At 38.2% G+C, this 23,344-nt stretch overlaps 1 protein-coding gene and 1 long non-coding RNA gene across 3 annotated transcripts in view; one reads left to right on the forward strand and one right to left on the reverse strand.

The window, feature by feature from the left end:
- The window catches only part of ctdp1 (CTD (carboxy-terminal domain, RNA polymerase II, polypeptide A) phosphatase, subunit 1), a 99,124-nt gene that overhangs the window by 29,143 nt on the left and 46,637 nt on the right, over nt 1-23,344 (reverse strand). For both annotated transcript variants that reach the window (XM_082186124.1, XM_082186125.1), the window contains one exon: nt 14,518-14,732. In XM_082186124.1, coding sequence (XP_082042250.1) covers nt 14,518-14,732 — 215 coding nt within the window. The remainder of the gene's footprint in view (nt 1-14,517; nt 14,733-23,344) is intronic.
- On the forward strand, nt 4,372-11,987 carry LOC309511097. Its single transcript, XR_014210497.1, has 2 exons — nt 4,372-4,444; nt 8,932-11,987. It is a non-coding gene; the product is annotated as an uncharacterized lncRNA (long non-coding RNA).

Consider the following 23,344-nt stretch of genomic DNA (forward strand, 5'->3'; position numbering starts at 1 on the left):
GCTCTAAAGTGGGACAACAACAACAGGGATTGCAGGGAATCCTTTGCAGGGATTTGTTATAATACGTAATAATACCAAATAATACCAAATAATACCAAAAATGATTGCTCATTATATATATATATATATATATATACACTCACCTAAAGGATTATTAGGAACACCATACTAATACTGTGTTTGACTCCCTTTCGCCTTCAGAACTGCCTTAATTCTACGTGGCATTGATTCAACAAGGTGCTGAAAGCATTCTTTAGAAATGTTGGCCCATATTGATAGGATAGCATCTTGCAGTTGATGGAGATTTGTGGTATGCACATCCAGGGCACGAAGCTCCCGTTCCACCACATCCCAAAGATGCTCTATTGGGTTGAGATCTGGTGACTGTGGGGGCCATTTTAGTACAGTGAACTCATTGTCATGTTCAAGAAACCAATTTGAAATGATTCGAGCTTTGTGACATGGTGCATTATCCTGCTGGAAGTAGCCCTCAGAGGATGTGTACATGGTGGTCATAAAGGGATGGACATGGTCAGAAACAATGCTCAGGTAGGCCGTGGCATTTAAACGATGCCCAATTGGCACTAAGGGGCCTAAAGTGTGCCAAGAAAACCTCCCCCACACCATTACACCACCACCACCAGCCTGCACAGTGGTAACAAGGCATGATGGATCCATGTTCTCATTCTGTTTACGCCAAATTCTGACTCTACCATCTGAATGTCTCAACAGAAATCGAGACTCATCAGACCAGGCAACATTTTACCAGTCTTCAACTGTCCAATTTTGGTGAGCTCGTGCAAATTGTAGCCTCTGTTTCCTATTTGTAGTGGAGATGAGTGGTACCCGGTGGGGTCTTCTGCTGTTGTAGACCATCCGCCTCAAGGTTGTGCGTGTTGTGGCTTCACAAATGCTTTGCTGCATACCTCGGTTGTAACGAGTGGTTATTTCAGTCAAAGTTGCTCTTCTATCAGCTTGAATCAGTCGGCCCATTCTCCTCTGACCTCTAGCATCAACAAGGCATTTTCGCCCACTGGACTGCCGCATACTGGATGTTTTTCCCTTTTCACACCATTCTTTGTAAACCCTAGAAATGGTTGTGCGTGAAAATCCCAGTAACTGAGCAGATTGTGAAATACTCAGACCGGCCCGTCTGGCACAAAAAACCATGCCACGCTCAAAATTGCTTAAATCACCTTTCTTTCCCATTCTGACATTCAGTTTGGAGTTCAGGAGATTGTCTTGACCAGGACCACACCCCTAAATGCACTGAAGCGACTGCCATTTGATTGGTTGATTAGATAATTGCATTAATGAGAAATTTAACAGGTGTTCCTAATAATCCTTTAGGTGAGTGTCTATATATATATATATGTATATATATACTGTATATATATATATATATATATATATATATATACACACACACATTTACACATATGCAACGCGTTGGTTTTCATTTATACTTCTGCGTCGTTGTCCGCGTTCACGCGCGCAGAGGGAGCATGTGAAACCCGAGGGAGCGGTCCTAGCAGACCAATCACAGCGCTTGCGTCCACGTAGAGTTGACGCGTTGTTACATTTTTGGAGAGGTGCACGTCAGGGTACGCCGAAAGGTACGCGCGCTACACACAGCCTACGACGTAGCTACGGTGTAAGTTCGACGCAGAAGTATAAATTGGGCTTAAGACATTATAAAAGGCTATTGTTTGCTTAGGTCTATTTTTCTTACAACAAAAATCTGAGTACTAGATTAATTGTCAAAATAATCGACCGATTACTCGATAACCAAAATAATCGTGAGTGAAAACCCTAAAGACAAGTTAAGTTTATAAAAGATTATTATTATTATTATTATTACGCTGCTTTGCTTGAACTGAGGCGCTACAGCAATCTGTCATCAATCTGTCCACATTAAAGTGTGTGAAAACGACATTGTTTGAATTTCATTATAAAATTTTGACTTTGAAAACTCAGACATTGCTTCGTATCGAAAGTAACAAAGCACAACGCTTATTGTGATTATTGGATGGAAGACACACTATATATTGTTTAGTGATGTTTTGTTCACGTGTCAATAGAAAGCCGTATAGACTAAAAGATCTGGGCTAAAAAACCTTTCTCATTAAAATCGAGACATTTAAATTGACAACCCAGTTCTAGCTTCCACACAGCTGACATGTTTACCTTATGTATCTTTTCCATGTTGTGAGAATGAAATAGACCATGACAGTCAAACCATGGCATAAGCACTAATAAAGAAATTAATTTTTGGCCACCGAAATGTTGGAGCATCACTAATGGGAACCACCCATAACGCCTTAGCGATCTCATAGGTAGGCCCAGACAACTACCCACAACACTAACATCATGACGGTACATTGGTTGCATAGGCCAACACTTGCTAACACAATCTTTCTTTCTGTATATTTGAAAAAAGAAATCTTGTTTTGATGAAATCATGTCTTGTCTTTTTCTGTGAATTGCAATTGGATGCCTGACCCTTTGCGGCTCAGTCGAGGTGTTATTGATCTGCGCATTACAGGCAGATGGGAAGAACTGAACGCAAGCTTATGCAACAGTGAAACACTATATGAGCATGTATTTCTCAAGAAAAGTGAGACGTACTGTTTGAAATAACAGTAAGAAAAGTCTTTTTTAAATCTATATATATTTTTGGAGATGGAGTTTATCGCACCTTTAAACAAAATATGAATTAAAAAAAATTATATATATATATATTTTAATATATATATTAAACAAAAGGTTTAAGTACCTTACATTAGACTTTTATGGCTCATATAGTATGGTATAGTGAGAATATGGAGTTCATACTTGAGGAGTAAAATAACACCCCAATTGTCTCAAGGCTCAAACTGAGCAAAAATATGCAATTTGGTTATTTATTTGGCAAAAAGTAAGATGAAATTCTAACTATATACATAAATTGCATATACAGACCCTTTCCAAAAAAAATTTTTTATTTCCATAATTCCATTCAAAACGTTAAACTTCCATAGATTATAAATTCAGGGCCCACAACTTAAACGATTTCAAGTATTTAGTTGTTTATTTGTACATAATTTGGGATTCCAGCTCATAAAACCCACGAAAACAGGATTTAAAAAAATTTGAATATTACATGAAATCACACAGTAATTACACAGTGATACCATGGTCATTGAACCAGGTTTTGGTTCTTTTGGCAGTGTGGGCAGGTGCAAATCCTGCTGGAAAATGAAGTCAGCATGAAGTGCTCTGAAAATGTCCTGGTAGACGGCTGCGTTGACTCTGGATTTAATAAAGCCAGTGGACCAAAGTCCTCTTTTCTGATGAGAGCAAATTTTGCATCTCATTTGGAAACCAAGGTCCCAGAGTCTGGAGGAAGAATGGAGAGGCACACAATCCAAGATGCTTGAAGTCCAGTGTGAAGTTTCCACAGTCTGTGTTGGTTTGGGGAGCCATGTCATCGGCTGGTGTTGGTCCACTGTGCTGTCCACTCAACGCAGCCGTCTACCAGGACATTTTCAGAGCACTTTTTAAATCCTGTTTTCGTGGGTTTTATGAGCTGGAAGCCCAAATTATGTACAAATAAACAACTAAATACTTGAAATCGTTTAAGTTGTGGGCCCTGAATCTATAATCTATGGAAGTTTAACGTTTTGAATGGAATTATGGAAATAAATAAACTTTTCCATGATATTCAAATTTTTTGGAAAGGGTCTGTAATTATCAGCTCTACTGTATATCTCTCTCCCAATAATATGTCTTATTAAGATGATTTAAATCATTTAGTGCTTAGTTTTATGATAAAAGCTATGTATTATTATTTTATTTTTTACAGTTGGGTCAAAACAATGCAAAGCAACACAATGAGGATTGAGAGATGCATCATATTTGATCATATATATTTTTTTAAATGTCATGCCTTCATGCTCGTGCGGATGCAGAGAGTATAAACCAGGCTTAAGGGTCTTACATTAACCTTATCAAACAGCATTCCTCCAGGACACACATGCAGTGAATGGATTATAACAACTCCAGTCCAAACAATGATAAAAAGAGCTTTTTAATGTAGAGTAATTGGAGGTTTGATCAAAAATGCATTGGGAAATAAAAGCAGCAGATTACAGGGGAAAAGATTAGACGTCTAATATACAACAGATGAGATTTCAGAGCACAACAACAGGGAGAATGTAATTAAAGAATCAGGGAGGACTTTGTCTAATCATGCTAATTAAGAAGCATGCAAACTGGGACCTACAATCGTCTTTTAAGCCGGATCTTTTATTGCCCTTCGGGTTTGTGAATGCGGGGCAGGGTTTGAGGTGTGATCTCTGCGGTGTGGAGATTATGGCAGATAAATATTTAAAGGAACCGTATGTAAGGTAAGATTGTGGCCAAAACTGGTACTGCAATCACTTTCAAATTACTGTAGAGTGGTGTATCCCCTCCCCCTCCCCTGACTCGAGGTTGCCAGATAGGCTGGCATTTTTTATCTGACACGTTTGTAGCTGCAGCTGTGGTAACTAGAGCAGAGCTGGCAACCCGGATGCCGAAACACTACTGACTTCGTGATTGGTAGATAGGTGGAGGGGGGGGGGCATCAGGCCAAAACACAACATGACAACATCAATATCAGTTGAGGGCTGCAACTTCACTTTTAAACGACAATATCCTGTCCGAACTACTGTTGTCAGTGATATAAGTATTTGAAATGAACATGATTTCTTAATGTCTAGTGACATATCAGGGCCATTTTATGATTAATTGAAATCAATTTCTTACATACGGTTCCTTTAATTCTACAGAAGATATTCAGCTCTTTGGAGGGCTGACAAAACAGCATAAACCAGCTGAATGAGCATTAACTGACCAGCTTTTTTTTTCTTAACGAACAGCATGCAAACAACATTGAAACTTTGAATTATTTAAAAATGATTTTGACCAATAACAAAAAAAAAAGTATTTTTTTATTTAACACCCCTATTGTCTCTTTGAATCGGTCATTTATGTCATTGTGGTGATGCTCATTTCTTAAATATGATCATTCTGACATGACTTGGGGGGAGAAAAAACAAGAAATTAAGGAAGGGAGGAGAGAAGGAATGACAAAAAGACTTGGGGAAAAAACGTGTTTGAGGAACGTGATTTACTGTCCTTCAATACTTCCTTCTACAGACAGAAAAAGGAAATCAAAATGATAATAGCTTCAGTAAATTACAGGGGATGTCAGGCAGCAAGAGAGAGGATAACATTTTATCATCATCTTACCTGGACATTCCATTACGTGAAAATGTTCATATCAACATGAGATGCCAGGATTGAAGAAAGTGATCAACATGATTGATATTCAAAATGGTAAGCAAACGCTGCTTTGTTTACAGTTTGTATATCTGCAGTCCTTGTTTCAGTTTCACTTTTTTAATTGATGAAAATAGACTATTGATACCTTCTGAAATAGACAGTTATCACTGCTTCATTGCAGTGTTCCTGACTATTTAATTTAAATTCAGTTTAATTTATTTTATTTTTTTAATTGGTGTATCTTTACTTTGGAAATGATAAGGACCATTATTTCACTTGCACTTTTTAATCACATATCAATAAAAATGTGAATATCATAATATAACATTATAATATCATAACATCACAAAAAAAAAGAATAATATGATTTTTGCTTATATCAACATTTCTGCTCTACTCCATGATATGAAACTCTTATATTAAAATAATGCCAAGCTTCATGGCAAAAAAAGTTTACAAATGGAAGAGAACGCAATAAACAACAAAAGGAAATCAAGATTACAGGAAAACAAGACCGCATGCCGTGTGTTATTACTGATTTTGCAGTTTAGGGTACTTGACTTGAAATATGACATGAGTGAACGGTCAGCCTATGTAACAGCAGCTGCGGTGTATTGTTTATCACTTGATTATGCTGTTCACGTCTCCGCCTGGTGATATTATTTTAATGACCATCACTAAAGCAGTGGCTTTAGTGCCCACACACTGATCAGCAGAGAGCCCTACAACTCAACAGTCAAACCTTCTTGACTCTCTACAGCCACCAATGACGTAAATCAAATCATCTCAACCGCACAGGACAGTGAGTGGAGACTGATTGCAATTGCAGGAGCTCTGAAGATGCAGAGGAGGAGATGTGAAGGAGAGCGCAGAGGTGGATACAATTAGTTATGCTTCATACTTTAAAAAATTGGTTGTTTCTCAATGCGAAAAACGGACTTGCATTCTTGTGGAGATTGGTCTTGCCAGGTTACCTTGAAAGAACGAACTCGGAAGGACGCAAGGACACTCACAGAATGCATCAACTGATCGTCCAAGCACATTATAATCAGCGGCCTACGCACACATACAACATAACATCACAAACAAATGTCATAACCTATTAAAACATTTATTTCATATTATTATCTATAGACATTTTTTCATATTCATTTATATCTTTCTATTTTACCGTGTGTATTTGTGAAAATGAGTTTGTATGCTTTGTCAATGTTAATATTCTTTTTAATATGCCAATAAAAATAGTCAAGTCAAGTCAAGTATATTTGTATAGCGCTTTTCACAATACAGATTGTATCAAAGCAGCTTCACAGTATTAAATTAAAATAATACAACAAGGTTTGTTTCAAGTGGAATTTATTGATTGATAAAATTAAATTAAATATCCCCAAAATATCCCCAACTGAGCAAGCCAAAGGCAACAGTGGCAAGGAACCGAAAAACTCCATCAAGTGACCTAATAGCCGCGTTTCCACTGTCGGGCCAGGGCCGGGCCAGGGCTTTAAACGGGCCGTGCCGGGCTGATAGCCTCGGGCTAATAGCACCGGGCCTGCGTTTCCACTGTCGGGCCAGAAGCTCCACAGCGCTTCACTAAAACACGCCCGTAACACGCCTCTCTGGAACAACGTCACACTAACCCATTCACCAACAAATGGAAGTTTTATCAGAAAACTAATCAGAAATCACTGGAAACCGCATTGAAAACAAACATGATAAAAGCGGCCGTTTGCTGGCATTTTTGTTGTTTACTTGAATATTTAAAACCCAAGCATCGATGTTTTACCACAGGTTTACAATAAAAAGTGATACACTGATCATAATGAATTAATTTATGTCAAAATTGCACATTAGTCACTCAGAAATAAATTACCGTTAGGTCTATTTCACAAAAGAAAGAGGACACACTTACTTCTTCAGTCGCGTCTGTTTCTGTTTATCTGGTAGTTACAGGACATATTTACATCACATTTAGAAAGAATGATAATTTCTACAAATATATGCCACCAAAAATACGACCTGAGGAGCTTTAGCACTCTCTCGACTCCCATACAGATATTTTCAGTCAGAGAAACAGAGGAAGCTCCCGAAAAAAAAGTTGCTTTATTTTATGATAGTCCGGTATAAAGAGACGAGACGTAGGCTACTGACAGATAAAATAAAAACATGACTGTGATAGCCTTTATGATTGGTCTGATTTCTTAAAGCGTATTTTTTTTTTACTATGCGTATCTTCAAGCGTTTACCATGTTTACTATGGTAATGGTTAGCGCGCATAGTCTTTTGCATCACAAACACAAGGCATTCAAACATGAACACGAGTTAAATTATTTTAAAAGTCTTTAATGCTGACAGAATCATCCGGCGCTACCGTCTCCCGACTCAGGTGAACTCCGCCTCTGTTCGTAACCACTCCTCTAGCCCGAGCTGGCCCGCTCTGGACCAAGGTATTCGACGGGCCAGAAATCCTGGCCGCTGGCCCCGAGTAAGCCCCGATCAAGCCCCGGAAGTGACAGTGGAAACGCGACTGGCCCTGGCACGCACTAGCACGGCCCGGCCCTGGCCCGACAGTGGAAACGCGGCTATTGGTGTCCTAAAACTCCATCAGGTGACCTAATGGAGAAAAAAAAACCTTGGGAGAACCCAGGCTCAGTCGGGGGCCAGTTCTCCTCTGGCATTTATGAACTAGAGGCCGGATTGTAGTTTGAACTGTAAGATTAAAAATATGATATGAATGCCTGGCTGAAGAGATGCGACTTTAATAGTTTTAAACTGGGAGAGCGAGTCTGAGCAACGAACAGTATCAGGAAGACTATTCCAGAGTTTTGGAGCCAAATGTGAAAATGCTCTCCCTCCTTTAGTGGTTCTGGATATCCTAGGTATGACCAAAAGCCTTGAATTTAGTGATCTTAAAGAGCGCGATGGATTATAGGGCGATAGAAGATCCATTAAATAGGACTTGCATTCTTGTGCAAAAATACTGCAGGACTTCTCCAGGTCTTTATCAAATTATGCACACACACACACAAAAAAAGTTAACTTTTACAAGCAGTCAAGTATTTGCTAGCTTGCAGCGGGAATCTCTTAAGCGAAAACGAGAAGTTTAAAGACATACCGTACATCGACCACCCGCAGAGTTTTCTGGGATTTCTAATGGTTCGATTCTCTCAAGTCTACATTCGATGCATCCTTGATGTCAAGTACACATCCGGGTACTTTCATGCATCTTTTGTACAGTACTTGCGCTAATGAGTATTAGAATGGAACATCAACGGTTGATGATGACGTAGTACGAGAACACAAGGACTCAAGATCTCTTGAGAACGCATGAGAAAAGGCCAGAAACGTTCATCCTGTTCTCAACCAATGGGCCTTCTCCATCCCTCTATCCTGAAACTCTTTTAAAGAGACAACGCACAGATAAAGACGGACTCTCTTTTTAAAAGAGTTCAGAACACCTGAACTAGAGGGGGATGACTAACAACGAAAGGCATGAGGCTGCATAAACAACACTATGCAAAAACAATAAAAAAAATTATAACACTATTATTGATGACTCATCAACATTGAATAGTGATGACTCATCTTTTTTGCACAGCAATTTTTGTCCAACAAATTGACATCTAGAATGAAAATGTCATGGCGCGTTTCCACCGAGCGGTACAGTACGGTACGGTACGGGTCGGTACCCTTTTATTTGCGTTTCCACTGCCAAAAGTTGAGAATGGTACCAAAAAGCCGAACCGTACCGTACCACTTTTTGGGTACCCTTCCGTTGGGGTACCTAGCACAGTGGTACGGTACTAAAAGGTGGAGCTAGACTCACTGCAGGACGTTGATTGGTTGACAGAGAATCGTCACTTGCGCGTGCTACGAGGGGAATGACAACATAAGAAGCGCCATTTTTTAATATACAGTTTAATATAATACTACTGTTACTGTGTCACGAAATGTAATTTTAAGAGTTTTTCAGGCGAGAATGTAGTTGTTTAAAGCTCAAATCTGTGGTTTATTTATAAAGATGATTTGTTTTTCCCCGGTTGTGAGATCCATGCGATCAGCGGGCGCTCGGCGCTCATGTTTCCCGGCTGGATGAGCCTTTCCTCGGCTAAGTTCTTCTGACGTTCGCCGATGACTCCGACGGTAGTGGTTAAACATGAGATATAATAATTCGTCTTGTGCAGACCTAACGGGCGATCTTTGGTCTCGTGAATATATAATTCGTTCCCTGTCAATCGTTTTGGCCGAGGGCTAAGTTTAGTTTCATATTATAGGCTATTTGTATTTAACTTTACTGTTGTAATGTTAGACTAGAGCGCAGCATTTGGACATTTGACTGAATTGTTTGCTTTATTTCTTATTGTATAGCTTCTTGTACCTTTTACTTAAACTTTTATATTGGCTATTATTGATAAAACTGAAATTTTACAAAAAGAAATATGGTTTCTTGTCATTTTCTTATTACAAGATTATCACTGATGTTTATTGCAACATTTGTACAAATGCATATATTGCCTGTAATATGTGTAATTTTTTTTATTATTTAAACGAAAAGAGGTAACGTTAGGGTTGTGTTTTAAATTTCGTTTTGTTATAACGTTAAATAGAATAACGTATAACGTGCAGTGAATAATCAATATGCGTTGTGCATGAACCACATTTGTGTCCCTATAATGTTTAATTTATTTAAATGAAAACGAAAAGAGGCAGAGTAGTGTTTTATAACATATTTCGTTTTATTGTTGCTTAAAATGTACATACAGAGTAACAGAGATAACCGGAGTAGCAGAGCGAGCTGAGTGACCTTTTAAGAACGCGCTGTACCATTTGCATGTAGGAGTCGCACATGGCAAGTACAAACTTTGCGTACTTAATATTGAGAAAAGCCTAATGTCGGCGCTTGTCTTCTTGTGACAAACATGTCGAGGAGCAAGAACAATATCTGCTGTATATGTCATCCATTGTAGTTTACTATGTTCTTCTTCGCGCGAAAATGACGTCGATCGAAACACCACGCCCATCAAGTAAGGGTACTGTTGGCAGTGGAAACGTTAGCCAGATCATGGTTAACAGACCCGAACCGTACCGTACTGTACCGTACCGTACTGTACTGCTCAGTGGAAACGCGCCATTACTTACCCTACTTCCACCAGCCATGATACTGAAAACTGTTTAGCTGTCATAACACTCATGGCTTAATTTCCTTTGCCAGCCATCAATTGGTTGCAAAATAAGTAGCTGGAATAATTCATTTTGAAAGGGACTTTATTGCTTTTGTCTAAGGATACAAGATATACTCCATATGTACCACATTTGTTATCAGTCAACACTAGAGTTCAGTATTAGCTGATATTGGAGAGATTTACAATTGCATAAAAATACTGATAATTTCATAACTCTGTTAAATGTAATCTTTAATTACATTTAGCAAATCTAATTTTATATCTATTTGTCACCATGTACATTAAAAGTTAAAATGCCTTAATTCTCTTAAATGTTTGTAAAATTCATTAAGACAAATTAGGGTAGAATTTTATTATCCGCCATTTATCAGTTACTGGACATCATAATAAATATTTAAATCAGGCTTATAGGTCTCAGACACATTTTTCATATCATGCTTTCCTACTTTTGTCCATGTTTAAACAGGAAAAAGGAGAGAAAACTGTGCTCGTCAAACATTTCATGCAATGAAAAATATTTGGTATAGGATTTACTTTTTCTTTTTTTACTCAAAAATTGCAAGTGAATTTTAATTAAATACATCGAATTAAACAAGAGAGAGTAGAAAAACTGAAATAGTATATTCTTGTAAAAGAGATTATGCTCCAATAATATGTCGATCATCAAATACAATGATTATGACTCATATCTTACTTCGTAAAAAAAGAACAGGAATTGAAACTGATTTCTTATTAGATACATCCTACAGGCCCAGTGACTGGATAACAACTGAAAAACAACAACAACAACAAAAAATATCACAGGAACACAAATTATGCGCATATTCTGAGAATAAATAATTCATAAACAGGATTTGATTATCTCCAAAAGTGCCGTTTGTCTTGGCGGGAAAAGGCGCTATTTACGGAAGCTAACCTTTGGCCGCCGGGCAGAGGAATCAGTCTCAGGTGGGCTCTGTGTTTGAGATAAGCGGTTTTGCCCATCTCTATTATTCAAAAAGCCTGCAGCTGCCAGTGGCTCTTCTTCCATAACCACTGAGCATTTTCTCTGCCAGTAAAACAGATGCTCGAGTCGAGACTGGTGGGCCATTCAGAGGAACAACAGTAGTGATTGTGACTATCGGATGACCTTATCTACATTTGACAGTAACTTCAGTTTTTGCTCAACATGGCAAAGGCCAGTTCATAACTGCGGTCCACAAGACAGATGTTATCGCTCAATCAGTATGAAGCTAGACGATTACCATCGCAGAGAAAAGAAAGGCTTGAATTTTGCCACCAAAACACATTATTATTTATGATACACTGCAGTAAAAACGCTGTAAAGGCGCATAAAACACAAAAGAGACACAAAAACCAATTACATACACAAGCATGACTGAAATATGAAAGCTGTGACAGAGGATATAAATCGAGTTAGATTTCTCACATTAAATGTATGGAAACAAGCAATGTGAACACTCTCTAGACATCTCCTTCACGTTCCACAAAATAAATAAAAAGAAAGTCATTCAGGTTTGGAACGACATGAGGGTTAGAAAATAATGCCATAACTGTTGTTTTTGGGTGCAAAACTACCGCCCAATACACACTGAGTCTGATACGGAAACTAAAACTGAAAGAACTTCACGAAAATCCGTCAAAATAAAAGTAAGGTTTAACTTCAAGAAATTATGACTAAAATATATCACTACTGTATAAAATGTATTTCTCAAAGTGATAATAATAATATTATTATTTCTAAGGAATATCATACAACCAAGATATTTTTTCATCCATGTTTTAAACTTATACAGTTCTGTTGTGTGCAAAATGCAATGTTTTGTTGTAAATTAATGGTTATACTTTCATTTGTTTACATTTTAAAAGCTTGATTCAATTGTTAAAGTTTATATGAATTTAAATTAAATCATAAAACACAGCACAATAAAATGGAAAATACATGGGGCCATTAATTAAAAGAAACAAACAAGTTGTTTACATTCATTCTCAAGGTCTAACAAATATGTGGAAAGTATTCCTTCCCCATTAATAGTAAATTAATATCTTGATACATTTTGATATCGTATGATTTGGAAAAAAAATATTGTAATAATAAAAATTTTAACCATATCACTCAGCCCTAGACTAAAGTTAGAGAGTTGTGAGTTGAACTGCAACTAAATTCATAGTCATTGTGATTTTAATGCTTTTTCCTCCTAACCCGGCAGTATCTCAGTGCACATTACTTTTTATTCACAAAGAAAATGTGCTATTCACTCCATTCATTGAATGTGAAAAATGAGCTTGCTTCATGGAGGGAAAATATTTAAAATCAGACTTTAATGAAAATTACATTTCTCCATCACGAAGCAACGAACGCAAAGAGTTTAGATATGGAGTGTTTCCATGGCATCAAATCCTGCTACAGCGACCATTTCCTGCCAATTTTAAGGAAATTGGCAGGCCAACTTATTAGAACACAAACTTTATACTGCTCCCAAGTGAAACTAATGGCAATTAAGGCAAATGTATGTGCTTTCTCTGAAAGTTGAAACCGAGGGGTTCTCTGAGTTGAAACTTTTTGTTTAAAGAGCTAATGTAATTATGGTAAACACAAGACTAAATTGTATGGAGTAGGAGGATGTTGCACACAAATGCTGTCACCCCTGTTACACAATACATGCATAACAGAGCAAAAGAGCTTTGCTAATGGTGGAAAGGGTTGCTGTCATTCAGCCTTTCATTTCCATCCTAATGAACAGACACATGGTTAATAGCTAATGATTTATAAATCATCTTTATGTACATCAGTTGTCACTTTAAATCAAGGCCAAGACACTGCGGTGAGAAACCAATCCAAATGCAATGCACTGATGGACCAAGCTGTATCATAATTCATAACGGGAAATGTGTAAAAAGAAACTTTAACACTGACAAACTCGACTGCAAAATGGATTACTGTAGGCAAATACAAGCTAATATTCAATGACAAATGGAATGAACGCTAATAAATAAAAAAAGTGCCACAGACGAAACTGAGTGTTACAAACATCTGGTGCCAAAACCCAGCAAACTGTGTCAAAAATCCAAGTCCAAGACAGTTTTTTTTTAACTTGTTCAACCTGACTTGAGAAGCAAAATTTACAACTCCAAATAAATAATGGGTTTGTCATTGACAAAGCAATAAGTACAAAAACCTTTACCATTTTCTGATTTGACTGAAATGTTTCTCAATGGAAATGGTAAAAAAGGAAGAACACGAGGAAAACTCAGCTGAGAAAACCAGGTTCTTCTGAGAAGCTGTAATCACTGGATGCAGGACATCCTGAAGCCAAACAGACAGTCTGAGACACTCAAATAACTTCTTTTTCTCCTTCACTCATCTCATTGTTCACCGCTCTGAACTCCTAACGATTACACTACTGCATTCATTCAGTTGACACAGGCGGTAGATACACCGCTGTAGGCTCCGAGTCACTGCTAATGACTGCTGGAGAGCGGAGAAACTAGATAAAGTAGGACAGGTCTAATATTCCAGGGGAAAATTGGTTGCAGTATGAGCCATATGATAAAAGACTAGCATGCTTTCCTGTCCGTTTAGCTCCTCCAGACAAGAGCAGGCCGGCCCAGAAAGCAGCTCCTCACACATGCTGATCTGACAACATCCTGCCGACTACACTAATGTCGGACAGAAGTCTGGGCAGCGGGTGGGGCATTTGTGCTTGGACAGGAGGATGTAAGAGGACGTGACCCCTCCTTCTGCTAGATATCTGCTTCCAGACATTGCCATGACAACTGGCAGTGCTATTTGCTGAAGACAGTGGCAATTTCGGGAGTACAAGGGCCTGCTGGAAATCGGGCACAGCAGTGTGTTGCTAATCAACTCTCACACCACTGAAGCAAGAGGTTTAAAGCTCAATCACAGAGACCAATTTTGTCACTAAAGTTCTTCATGCGTATTATAGGTGCTATTATATAGCATGCTTGAGTTTCGCCAATTTGAAAACAAAATTCTAATTTCCCTTTACTAGTACTGGAGATTTAATACCTGAACATGTTCCCTGTTACAGAGATGTCTTCTCTGGTTGATGTTTGGGCAGTTTCCTCAACAACAGTGGCAAGCGACGAAACGTGATCTGATGAAGCCTTCTGCTTGCTCGTGGGGGGCCTCTCTTCCTCATCCTCCTCCTCTGCCTCCATCCTTTCCTCTTTCCCTTTTCCATCGCTTTCATTGTCACTCTCCTCCCCGAGCATGTCATCCACCTGCCCAAAAGAGGAGTTCAATGCACAATTAAAGGATCTGTTTATACAACAGAGCCATATGTTTGCCATATGACAAATTAAGTTATGCTGCACATTTATTTTATTTATATACTGGCAAAGTGTCAATTTAGCTCATGACCATTTTCCACTCTATCCAACTCATACTTAAATAAGGTGTTTTTATTGCTTCCAAATCTTTAAGACTTCTATGTTAAACAGCCTCTTTGCATGTGAAATAAGTAACACGTAACAATAAGCCTCTTTTTTTTTTTAAAAGCCACATTACATTGTGAGAGAATAAAAAAATAAAAAGATTACCAGAAATTAAGGGGTAAGACTATACATACAAGATTTATACCCCACCATCCAGAGAGAGAGAGAGAGAGAATTAAGGTGAAATTAAGAAATGTAAATTTCTTTTTTCTTTTTTTTTACTACCTTAGTTATTTACAGAAATTAGTGTTATCATTAAATAAATTTTTTTTTTTTTTAACTATTCTTTCACTTTTCTAGGTCAAAAATGACAGCGAACAGCCATAGTTTGAACATTGTTAAACAGCCGAAGAGGGTTAGCCTTGAACTTCTATCCTTAGGTTCTGAACACCAAAAAGTTGTTTGACATGTTAATGTGGGATTTCACAAGTTAGTATTTATATCAGATAGTTAAGCCACTTAATTTGGTCTGGGGTTTTGACCTACGAAAGTCACGATGCATGTTCATCATAAAACTCTTCCAAAAAATTTAATTTGTCATGATATGACCCCTTTAACGTGTATGAATGTTAGCACTCAAGTGTTTAGCCTTGGTCTGAGCTTTCACTGATACATGTTAGTGCTTTCATAAAGGCAGACCAGGGGGCTCAGATCACCCCAATTATTCTTAGCAAGAGTTGTTAGACAGGCACTGGCAAAAATGATCAGCAACTTCACATACGACTGATCTCTCAGCTAGCCCAGTGTAATTGCTCTCTCCTCCTCACACACACCATTTTCCCCCCTTCCTTTTATTATTAGAGTGAATGGATCATCTGAAAAAGCCTGCAGGAATATGCCGAAGCCCCGTACACAGGTAATAAATTAGCTCAAGGAAGGGTGCTTAAAAAAAGACCCACAGAACTTTTTCCAGTTTAATCTGACAGATAAGCATAATGAGGGGGAAACATTTAATTAAAAGTAGATTTTTTTTGTGAGGAGTGTTATCTAGAAGCATCTTAGTAGATGGAGCAATCCCCAGGCACCCATGGGATGCAATTATGAACGGCACTATACCAAATCTAAAAAGTGAATTAAAGTCCTACTTTACAGCAAATTCTAACGTTGAAGGAGTCATTTACTCTGCCTTTACCATCAGACATTTGTGTGGCAAAAAACAATTAAGGATGGGACTTAATGGATTATATCCATTGACTGGATAGTGAAATATGAGTGACACTGCTCACTTCCGAGGAGACTTTTTGAACAGGACGTGGAAACTGAAGGTTAAATTCACCCTCAAGAGAATCTCAACGTATCCAAATGTTAATGTTTCTTTTCAAACATTTTGTAATAAGTTGTTAATGCCATTAACATTACATTAATGTTAACTAGCATTAAAATTACTTAACCCATTGGCACGAATTAAAAAAACCTGTATCAATCCACAACAACCAGTACTTAAACTGGCTATTGGTTTACATTATTTATTCCACAAATCAGCCAAGAAGCATAATGTTTTTAAGAGGGGGTGCATGTTATTACATCTCAAATGTGCACCAACAAATCATGCATAATAAGAACAGCAATGTGTATTCAGAAATAAATAGGCTCAATTTTGATTTCATGTTTAATTTAACTTACTACCATCACTGTAAAACCTGTGATGAACTTAGTTCATAATATACAATATCCCAGCAGACAAGCACATTCAAAAGAGACTTCTAAAGCTCACTCAATCACTCAGAATCACTCAGAAGCCCCTACTCTATTTGCATGGCTTCTCACTATAATGGGTGTCGTAATATACGGGTATTTGACGATAACCTTGATTTTTTAAAACTGAAATATTGATATCATGTTAATGCTACACATATGATATTGTAAATAATTTAGCACCATTAACTATCTGGTTGACACTCTAATATAACAGATAATGGTATTGCACCTTAACGCTGTTTCTCACCCGTTATAAACCGGAAAATAGAAGACCGTGTGTAGCTACTACTGCCGAATACTGCTGGATAACATGTAATAAAAATCTGATATCGTGACAGCCCTACTTCTCGCTACTTACTAATACATAAATCAACCACAGTCCACATTCACTAAAAACAAGAATAGCATCCAAATAAAGCAAAAGCCAGTGATCAAATAGATCAGCACCTCTAAAGTGGCCTAGTGCTGCAGTAATGCAAAGCCATAAAGAAGTGAGGAAAGTTATAGGGCAAGCAGATGGAGCAAAGAGAGAGGCAATTCCCCAAAAGCCCCATCACACAGATGCACAATCATTAGCTTGTTAACACAGCATTTTGCTGGCTTCACCACGGCATGAAATGTGGTATAAATACACTGCAATTCTCTCTGAAGGGTGCTAAGGCAGTTGGTTTCTCATTATTGAGGTCTAATCTGACAGCAAATTTGTGCCAACACATATGGAGTTAAACATACAACTTGCATTAGTCATAAAAAAAATTTTTTTTTAACTTACAAGGAAGATTAGGATTTAAACACTGGCTCTAGGCTGCCATTACCAGAGAATATTTAGGTGAGGCACCCACATATTTGGGGGCGTTATATTAAAACGTTTCATCACAGTATAATTACACAAAGATGCATGAATCTATAAAGATTAAGGTCATAGCCTTTCAGAAAACCTCATTATACAAATACAAACAAATAATCTTTCAAATGCATATGCTTCCACCTTTGCTTTGTTGGACCATTATGACTTAGCAGATTCCGGTAAGCCATGGTCTACATAAATAGGTGTAAAATCATAAATTGTACACAGTAACACAGAAACACAGTATCAGGGTGCTAGTAGCTTCAACTTTTGGGTCAGTCAGCCTAACAGCAGACATTTATCAATCAAAGTAACTGGGAAACAGTATTACATGTCCTTGCTAGGGAGCCTTATATGTTGGCAAAGTATGAAATCAAAGCCTTTCACTTTGTATGGGCCACAAAACAAACTCTGTCAGCGTCATTCACAAGTCAATAAAAGGAGAGACCCACCAAGTCAATGAAATGTCCCCAATTCACTGTCAGGCAGAGAGATATTGGGGATGTGGTGGTGTTTGCCAAGGGAGCTTTTTTAATATTTCAAAATTTACTTTCAGACACTAGACTCTGACAAGAGTGCAATCAAACATAGATCTGTAAAGTTAAAAACCTCACTTATATTACATGTCTTCTCCACCTTGAGTTTTGTCTTTGATAAAAAAAAAGTCTCACAGTGACAGAACAGCAATGATAATCTTGTTCTTGGGATGGAAAAGCAGAATAAAAAGATAAGCTCACATTAATGCTGTCATCATTTCTAGTGGGAAAGGTTATTAATTACTAAAATTTGTCTCAATGAGCTACTTTATATGATGATAGGCTTGCACAAATCAAACTACATTTCCCATGTTCTCTGTGACAGTTCACAAAGGGTAACATAAATAAAGCTCTTCACAATATTGCAAAGTACTAAAAGTCAGGCTTTGTTATTAAGTTAAAAAGAGAAAAATTTGACACATTTGGAAACGTCATATTTCCTTCTAACAAAAACCATATTATAATTACAATTACAAACCACATAATTACAACATCTGTGTTTGTAAGCATGAACTTCCCAGAAGGATGTCAGCATCTTTTAAGAACACTAATGTGATATCGAGGGAACAGGAAGCTCTCCAGCACACTGTGGATTTCTCTCTCTCATTTTCAGCTCAGCAAGGAGTCAAGCACTGATATATTAAAAAAGGTAATTCAATTACATGTCTCATCACTCTTTCTGGGTAAATGCATTACATGCTGTCTGCGACTGTCTGAAGTTTAAGGCGGCTGCTTAAGAGGGCCACCAGAATCACCACAGCTCCATGCTGACACATGGCTGGAGTAAAGTTGGTATATTTGAGATCGCTGCTGTGCTCTCAACCGAGGTCACACTCAAAGGCTCTGCTCAGATGTGGCCACGGCAAAGCACTATGGTAAAAATGAAGTAAAAATAAGAAATATCCCCGCAATTAGCACATTTGCTCCATGTCAAGCTGTGATCTTTAGTGCTTGCTTGAGATGTGTGTGGCCGAGTGTGATGTGATGGGGATGAGGGTCAGCACCTCCGAATCTGAATCCATGGTTCTCAGCTGGAAAAGGGTGGACTGCCAACCTTGAGTAGGGACTAAGTTGCTTTCCTGAGGAGGTTTTGTTCACGAGTTCACAAGGACAGGTCATGGAATGACGTTGATAGGAAAATCAGTGTGCCGGCTGCAGTATGTAGAAGATGAAGAGGGAGATAAGACTGAGGGCAAAGCTCCCAATTAACCATTCAATGCATGTTCCAACACTCACTTGTTGTCATAAACTTTGGGTAGTGACCGAAAGAACACGATTGCAGGTACAAGCCGCACCACAGGAAGTCTGGACTAGGACACAAGGTGCGAAGCTCTGACAGATGGGAGGGACTTGGAGAAGAATCACCACTGCTCTGTGTCAAAAGGGATCATTTTGGGATCTCCAATTAGGAGCTGTAGGAATTTGCAAGGGAAAGAACATGTGGGCAGGCCTACTTAGCTTGCTGCCACCACGACTCAGTCCCTGATAAGCAGCAGAAGAATGAATGAATGCTGAGCTGTGGTGTTTGTGTAGGAAATCCAGGTTCTATTCTTGTCCATGTTGAATTCTGGGGTCTTTTTCTTACTTGTAATCATAAATATATGGCAACATGTGACCATCTGACACACAGGCTTCATGCCTGTCAGCATGTCGGATGAGGGGTGCCTAATCAGTATGAGCATATAACACTAGCTAATAAGGGGTGAAAAAAATATTGTAAGTACGTTTTTGTACTGCCTTATAACTCGTATATTCCAATTGAGTTTGACTCTGAAATAAGGTCTGGGTGATACTGACAAGGGTGTCTGACAAGACAGCATAACCTAAAATTTCCCAAACTAGTGGAAGACTAGTGCATGACTACCCTCACTTCCATATGCACATATCTTGCAGAAAACAAATTAGTGAAGACATTTCTTTGCCCGGAGCATGAGGGCATAAAGGCTTAAAATGAATGCGGTGCAAAGTGTCAAATAGGGGGCCATGCAGATTTGTCTGCCAAAGCCTCGCGTCCAAATAACTGTCACCCCCACTAATTTGGAATAGAATTTTTCATAATATGGCAGCTGTCTGGGTGAAAACATGAAGGCTGACTGGGAGAGTTTCACAAAGTGCCGCTGGAGAGGAAAAAGCATTTGGACACATTACATTATTCATAACCTATAAGGTAAAAGATATTGCATGAACTCAGTGATGCTATGTAAAGTTCCCCAACACCAAATGTTAAAAGTCACCTCAAGGCTGAAGTCGAGCTGACTTACTGTACAGCCCATCACATCACAGATGAATTATTTATTACAGCTCCAGAGAAGTATACAGCACAGATTTGGTAATATCTCAGAAGGTTCCTCTGAGTCCACACGGCAGTTTCTTCTATAAGACGAACACCAAGAGCTTGAAAGAAGTCTCAGGAGAGAGAATATGAAGGAGCTCCTACCACATTGAGATCTATGAACTGTAATATGAAGCTTACATGGATCATTTATTTTAACACAGCCAATCTAAGATAATAATGGTCTCCTTAAGATGGAAAATGTGTTTCATGAAAAAAGATTAAACCTAAATAAAAATATCACAATATATCAACAATGCACGAACAATATTTTTAAAAAGAAAAATCTATAAAGAATATGATTGTTTTAAATAATCAAATCATAGCCAGGCATTTACCTGCTTGACTTGAATCTAAACAGTGAATGAACACTGGTAAACTGAAACACTTTGCTAGCGGGTTAATCAAAAAAAAAAAAAAAAAAAAAATGAAATCACCCTAACACACTTATCACAAATACCCACAACATAAAGACCTTCCATCTACACAAAATGACACAAATGCACAAGTGAACATAGTTAAATGGCTAGTCTGAAGGTATAAGTCTCTCTTTCCGCAGCGCACTAAAACACGGAGAAGATTGTAAATATTATGAAGATGAAATACTCCAAGGCATTCACATGGTTAAGTAAAATGCCTTTAATTAACTGGGCTAAATCATTAAAAACATTTTAAAGTGTAGATCTACGTGTTTCGGCAACACAGCCTTTTTCAGGATCCCGTGTTAACTGTTTTTAATGATTTAGCCCAGTTAATTAAAGGCATTTTACTTAACCATGTGAGTGCCTTGGAGTATTTCATCTTCATAGTTTGATGTCTACCTCCAGTTTATCCAACGAGCACCAGTGGCTATGTAAAGACAATGTCTGCTTCTGTTGTTTTGTAAGATTGTACATATTTTTTTTTCATTATTACTACAATTCTATTATATATAATGTATATGCATGCATGCACACACACACGGATGGGTTTCAGCATTCAGCACATCCACTAAAACACGGCATATTTATTGCAATATTACCAATAGGAAAGAGCAGAGAAGGTCATCTATTATTATTTAATCACTGTTTGCCGTGTGAAAGAACACTCACAATGAGACAAGGTCGACGAAAAGTACACTGCACTCACTGAGAGCACAATCAACCTTGGTACCCCATTCAGTGGCCTGGAATTGGAAATATATGAGGCAGTTCAGGTGAGGTTTTGGAAGTGTGAAGAAATAGAGGATGTTACATAAATCTTCTGGGCATAGCGTTTGTTTATCTGGTGCAATTTGCTGGAGAGACAAGACTAAGTTATTGAGCCTGGACTTACAGTCAGGTTTACAAATTCTCTTTTGTTTGAACAAAGGTCTGATGTGAACTGGCGGGGTTGGCAGCAATAGGGAAAGCTATTGAGCCGAGCCGAGCCAAGCCAAGTGTATTGGGCCGATTTAAGCCATACATGGCAACAGTGAAGCCTTAGGAATAGAGGAAAAGAAGAACACCAACTTCATTGTTTTTTTTAAAAAGTGTATGTTCAGCCCTCCATGTGGAATATTTTAGGGCTTCTACATCTCACAATAAAATCTTCAGAAAAATCATTCTCTTTGAAGCCACAAGCTCAAGCTGTGTCTTCTGTGTATGCTATGAGCATATGTGGGATAAATGGAGAGCTTCAGTATGCCCTACAGAGACAGCCGCATAAAGACCTTTAGATCTTCAGCAAGACCTGAAGCAGCACTGCAAACATTCAGGCCATCAGGTTTATGATTCTGGTCACGTTTCTATTAAAAGCCTAACAGCTTTGTCCACAGAATAATAAAAAGAACACGAGTACGACTAACAGAATTTAGCAAATGGATCACAATTCAGTGTTTTTTCTCTTGCCAGTGGGGTGCAACTTCACGTGGAAAAATTGGATATACACATATCTCTAAGACATGCACACATAAAATTAACATTGCACGTCCATACAAAACAAACTCCTACAGACAAAATCAGCGCTCCTGCGCTGATTGCCAACCTCACCCGTTTTCTCTTTGGCCTAATTTTCTCTGCTACTTCTAGTTACCGTTCCCCCTGCTTCTTTGCCAGATTATTGTTTGCAAAGGATTTGCTCTCGTACCTTCTACGTTGACCATCCTCTCGCTATCGCCTTCGGAAACCTCCTGTCTTGTCCTGTCCTGTCCTATCTCGCTACATCCTCTGGTACGTTAATTCTGTTCTCTGCTCAGCTATCATGCTGCCCATGATCTTCACCTTATCGCACCTGTGAGTCTCCGCCACTGGTCTGGGGATTGAGTCTCCCTCGCTGTCTACCATTTCCTACCCTGGGACCACCGCTGTTGACCAGCCAAGTTTTTGACTTTTGTTTTCTCCAGTACTGCGTTCACGTGACCACAGACTCCCATGTTACCTTTTCAATAAACTTTGTTTCTCTATCAGCCTCTGCCCTTGGGTCCTCTGTTATCACTGACGTACAGGGCATTAAAAATACTTTTACAATGTATTATATTTAAAAGCTTAAAGTTTTACCATTATTATTATTATTAATTCAAATTATAATGGAATTTATGTACAGATCAGGGGGCAAGATAAAAAAAAAAAATTCTAGTTAATTTGATCATTAATTTTAACATTTAAATCTTACTAAATGTACCTGATAAACTGACAACTGACACTGATTGTGGATATTTGATACAACACCCAGCTCAAGAAAAGAGCACAAACATTGTTAAAGATTTGGGGGTTTGAAACAACATTAGAGAGAATAATGACACCATTTTCTCATTTTGAGAAGAATGTCATAACAGGGACATGTGAGCCAAGTCACACCAGACATCACATCTGACCCTAAATTTCATTTCTGAAAATGTTCTGAACAAACCCAGATCAGAACACTAAGACCAAAGCAGTTTTAATTTCGTAAACTGAATCTATGACGGAAAAAAATAGATGACAAAATTAAACCTAGACCAAAGTCTCCACTCCATTTATTTTGCTCA

This window comes from Leuciscus leuciscus (genome assembly GCF_965113295.1).
Source record: "Leuciscus leuciscus genome assembly, chromosome: 12".
Lineage (NCBI taxonomy): Eukaryota > Metazoa > Chordata > Actinopteri > Cypriniformes > Leuciscidae > Leuciscus > Leuciscus leuciscus.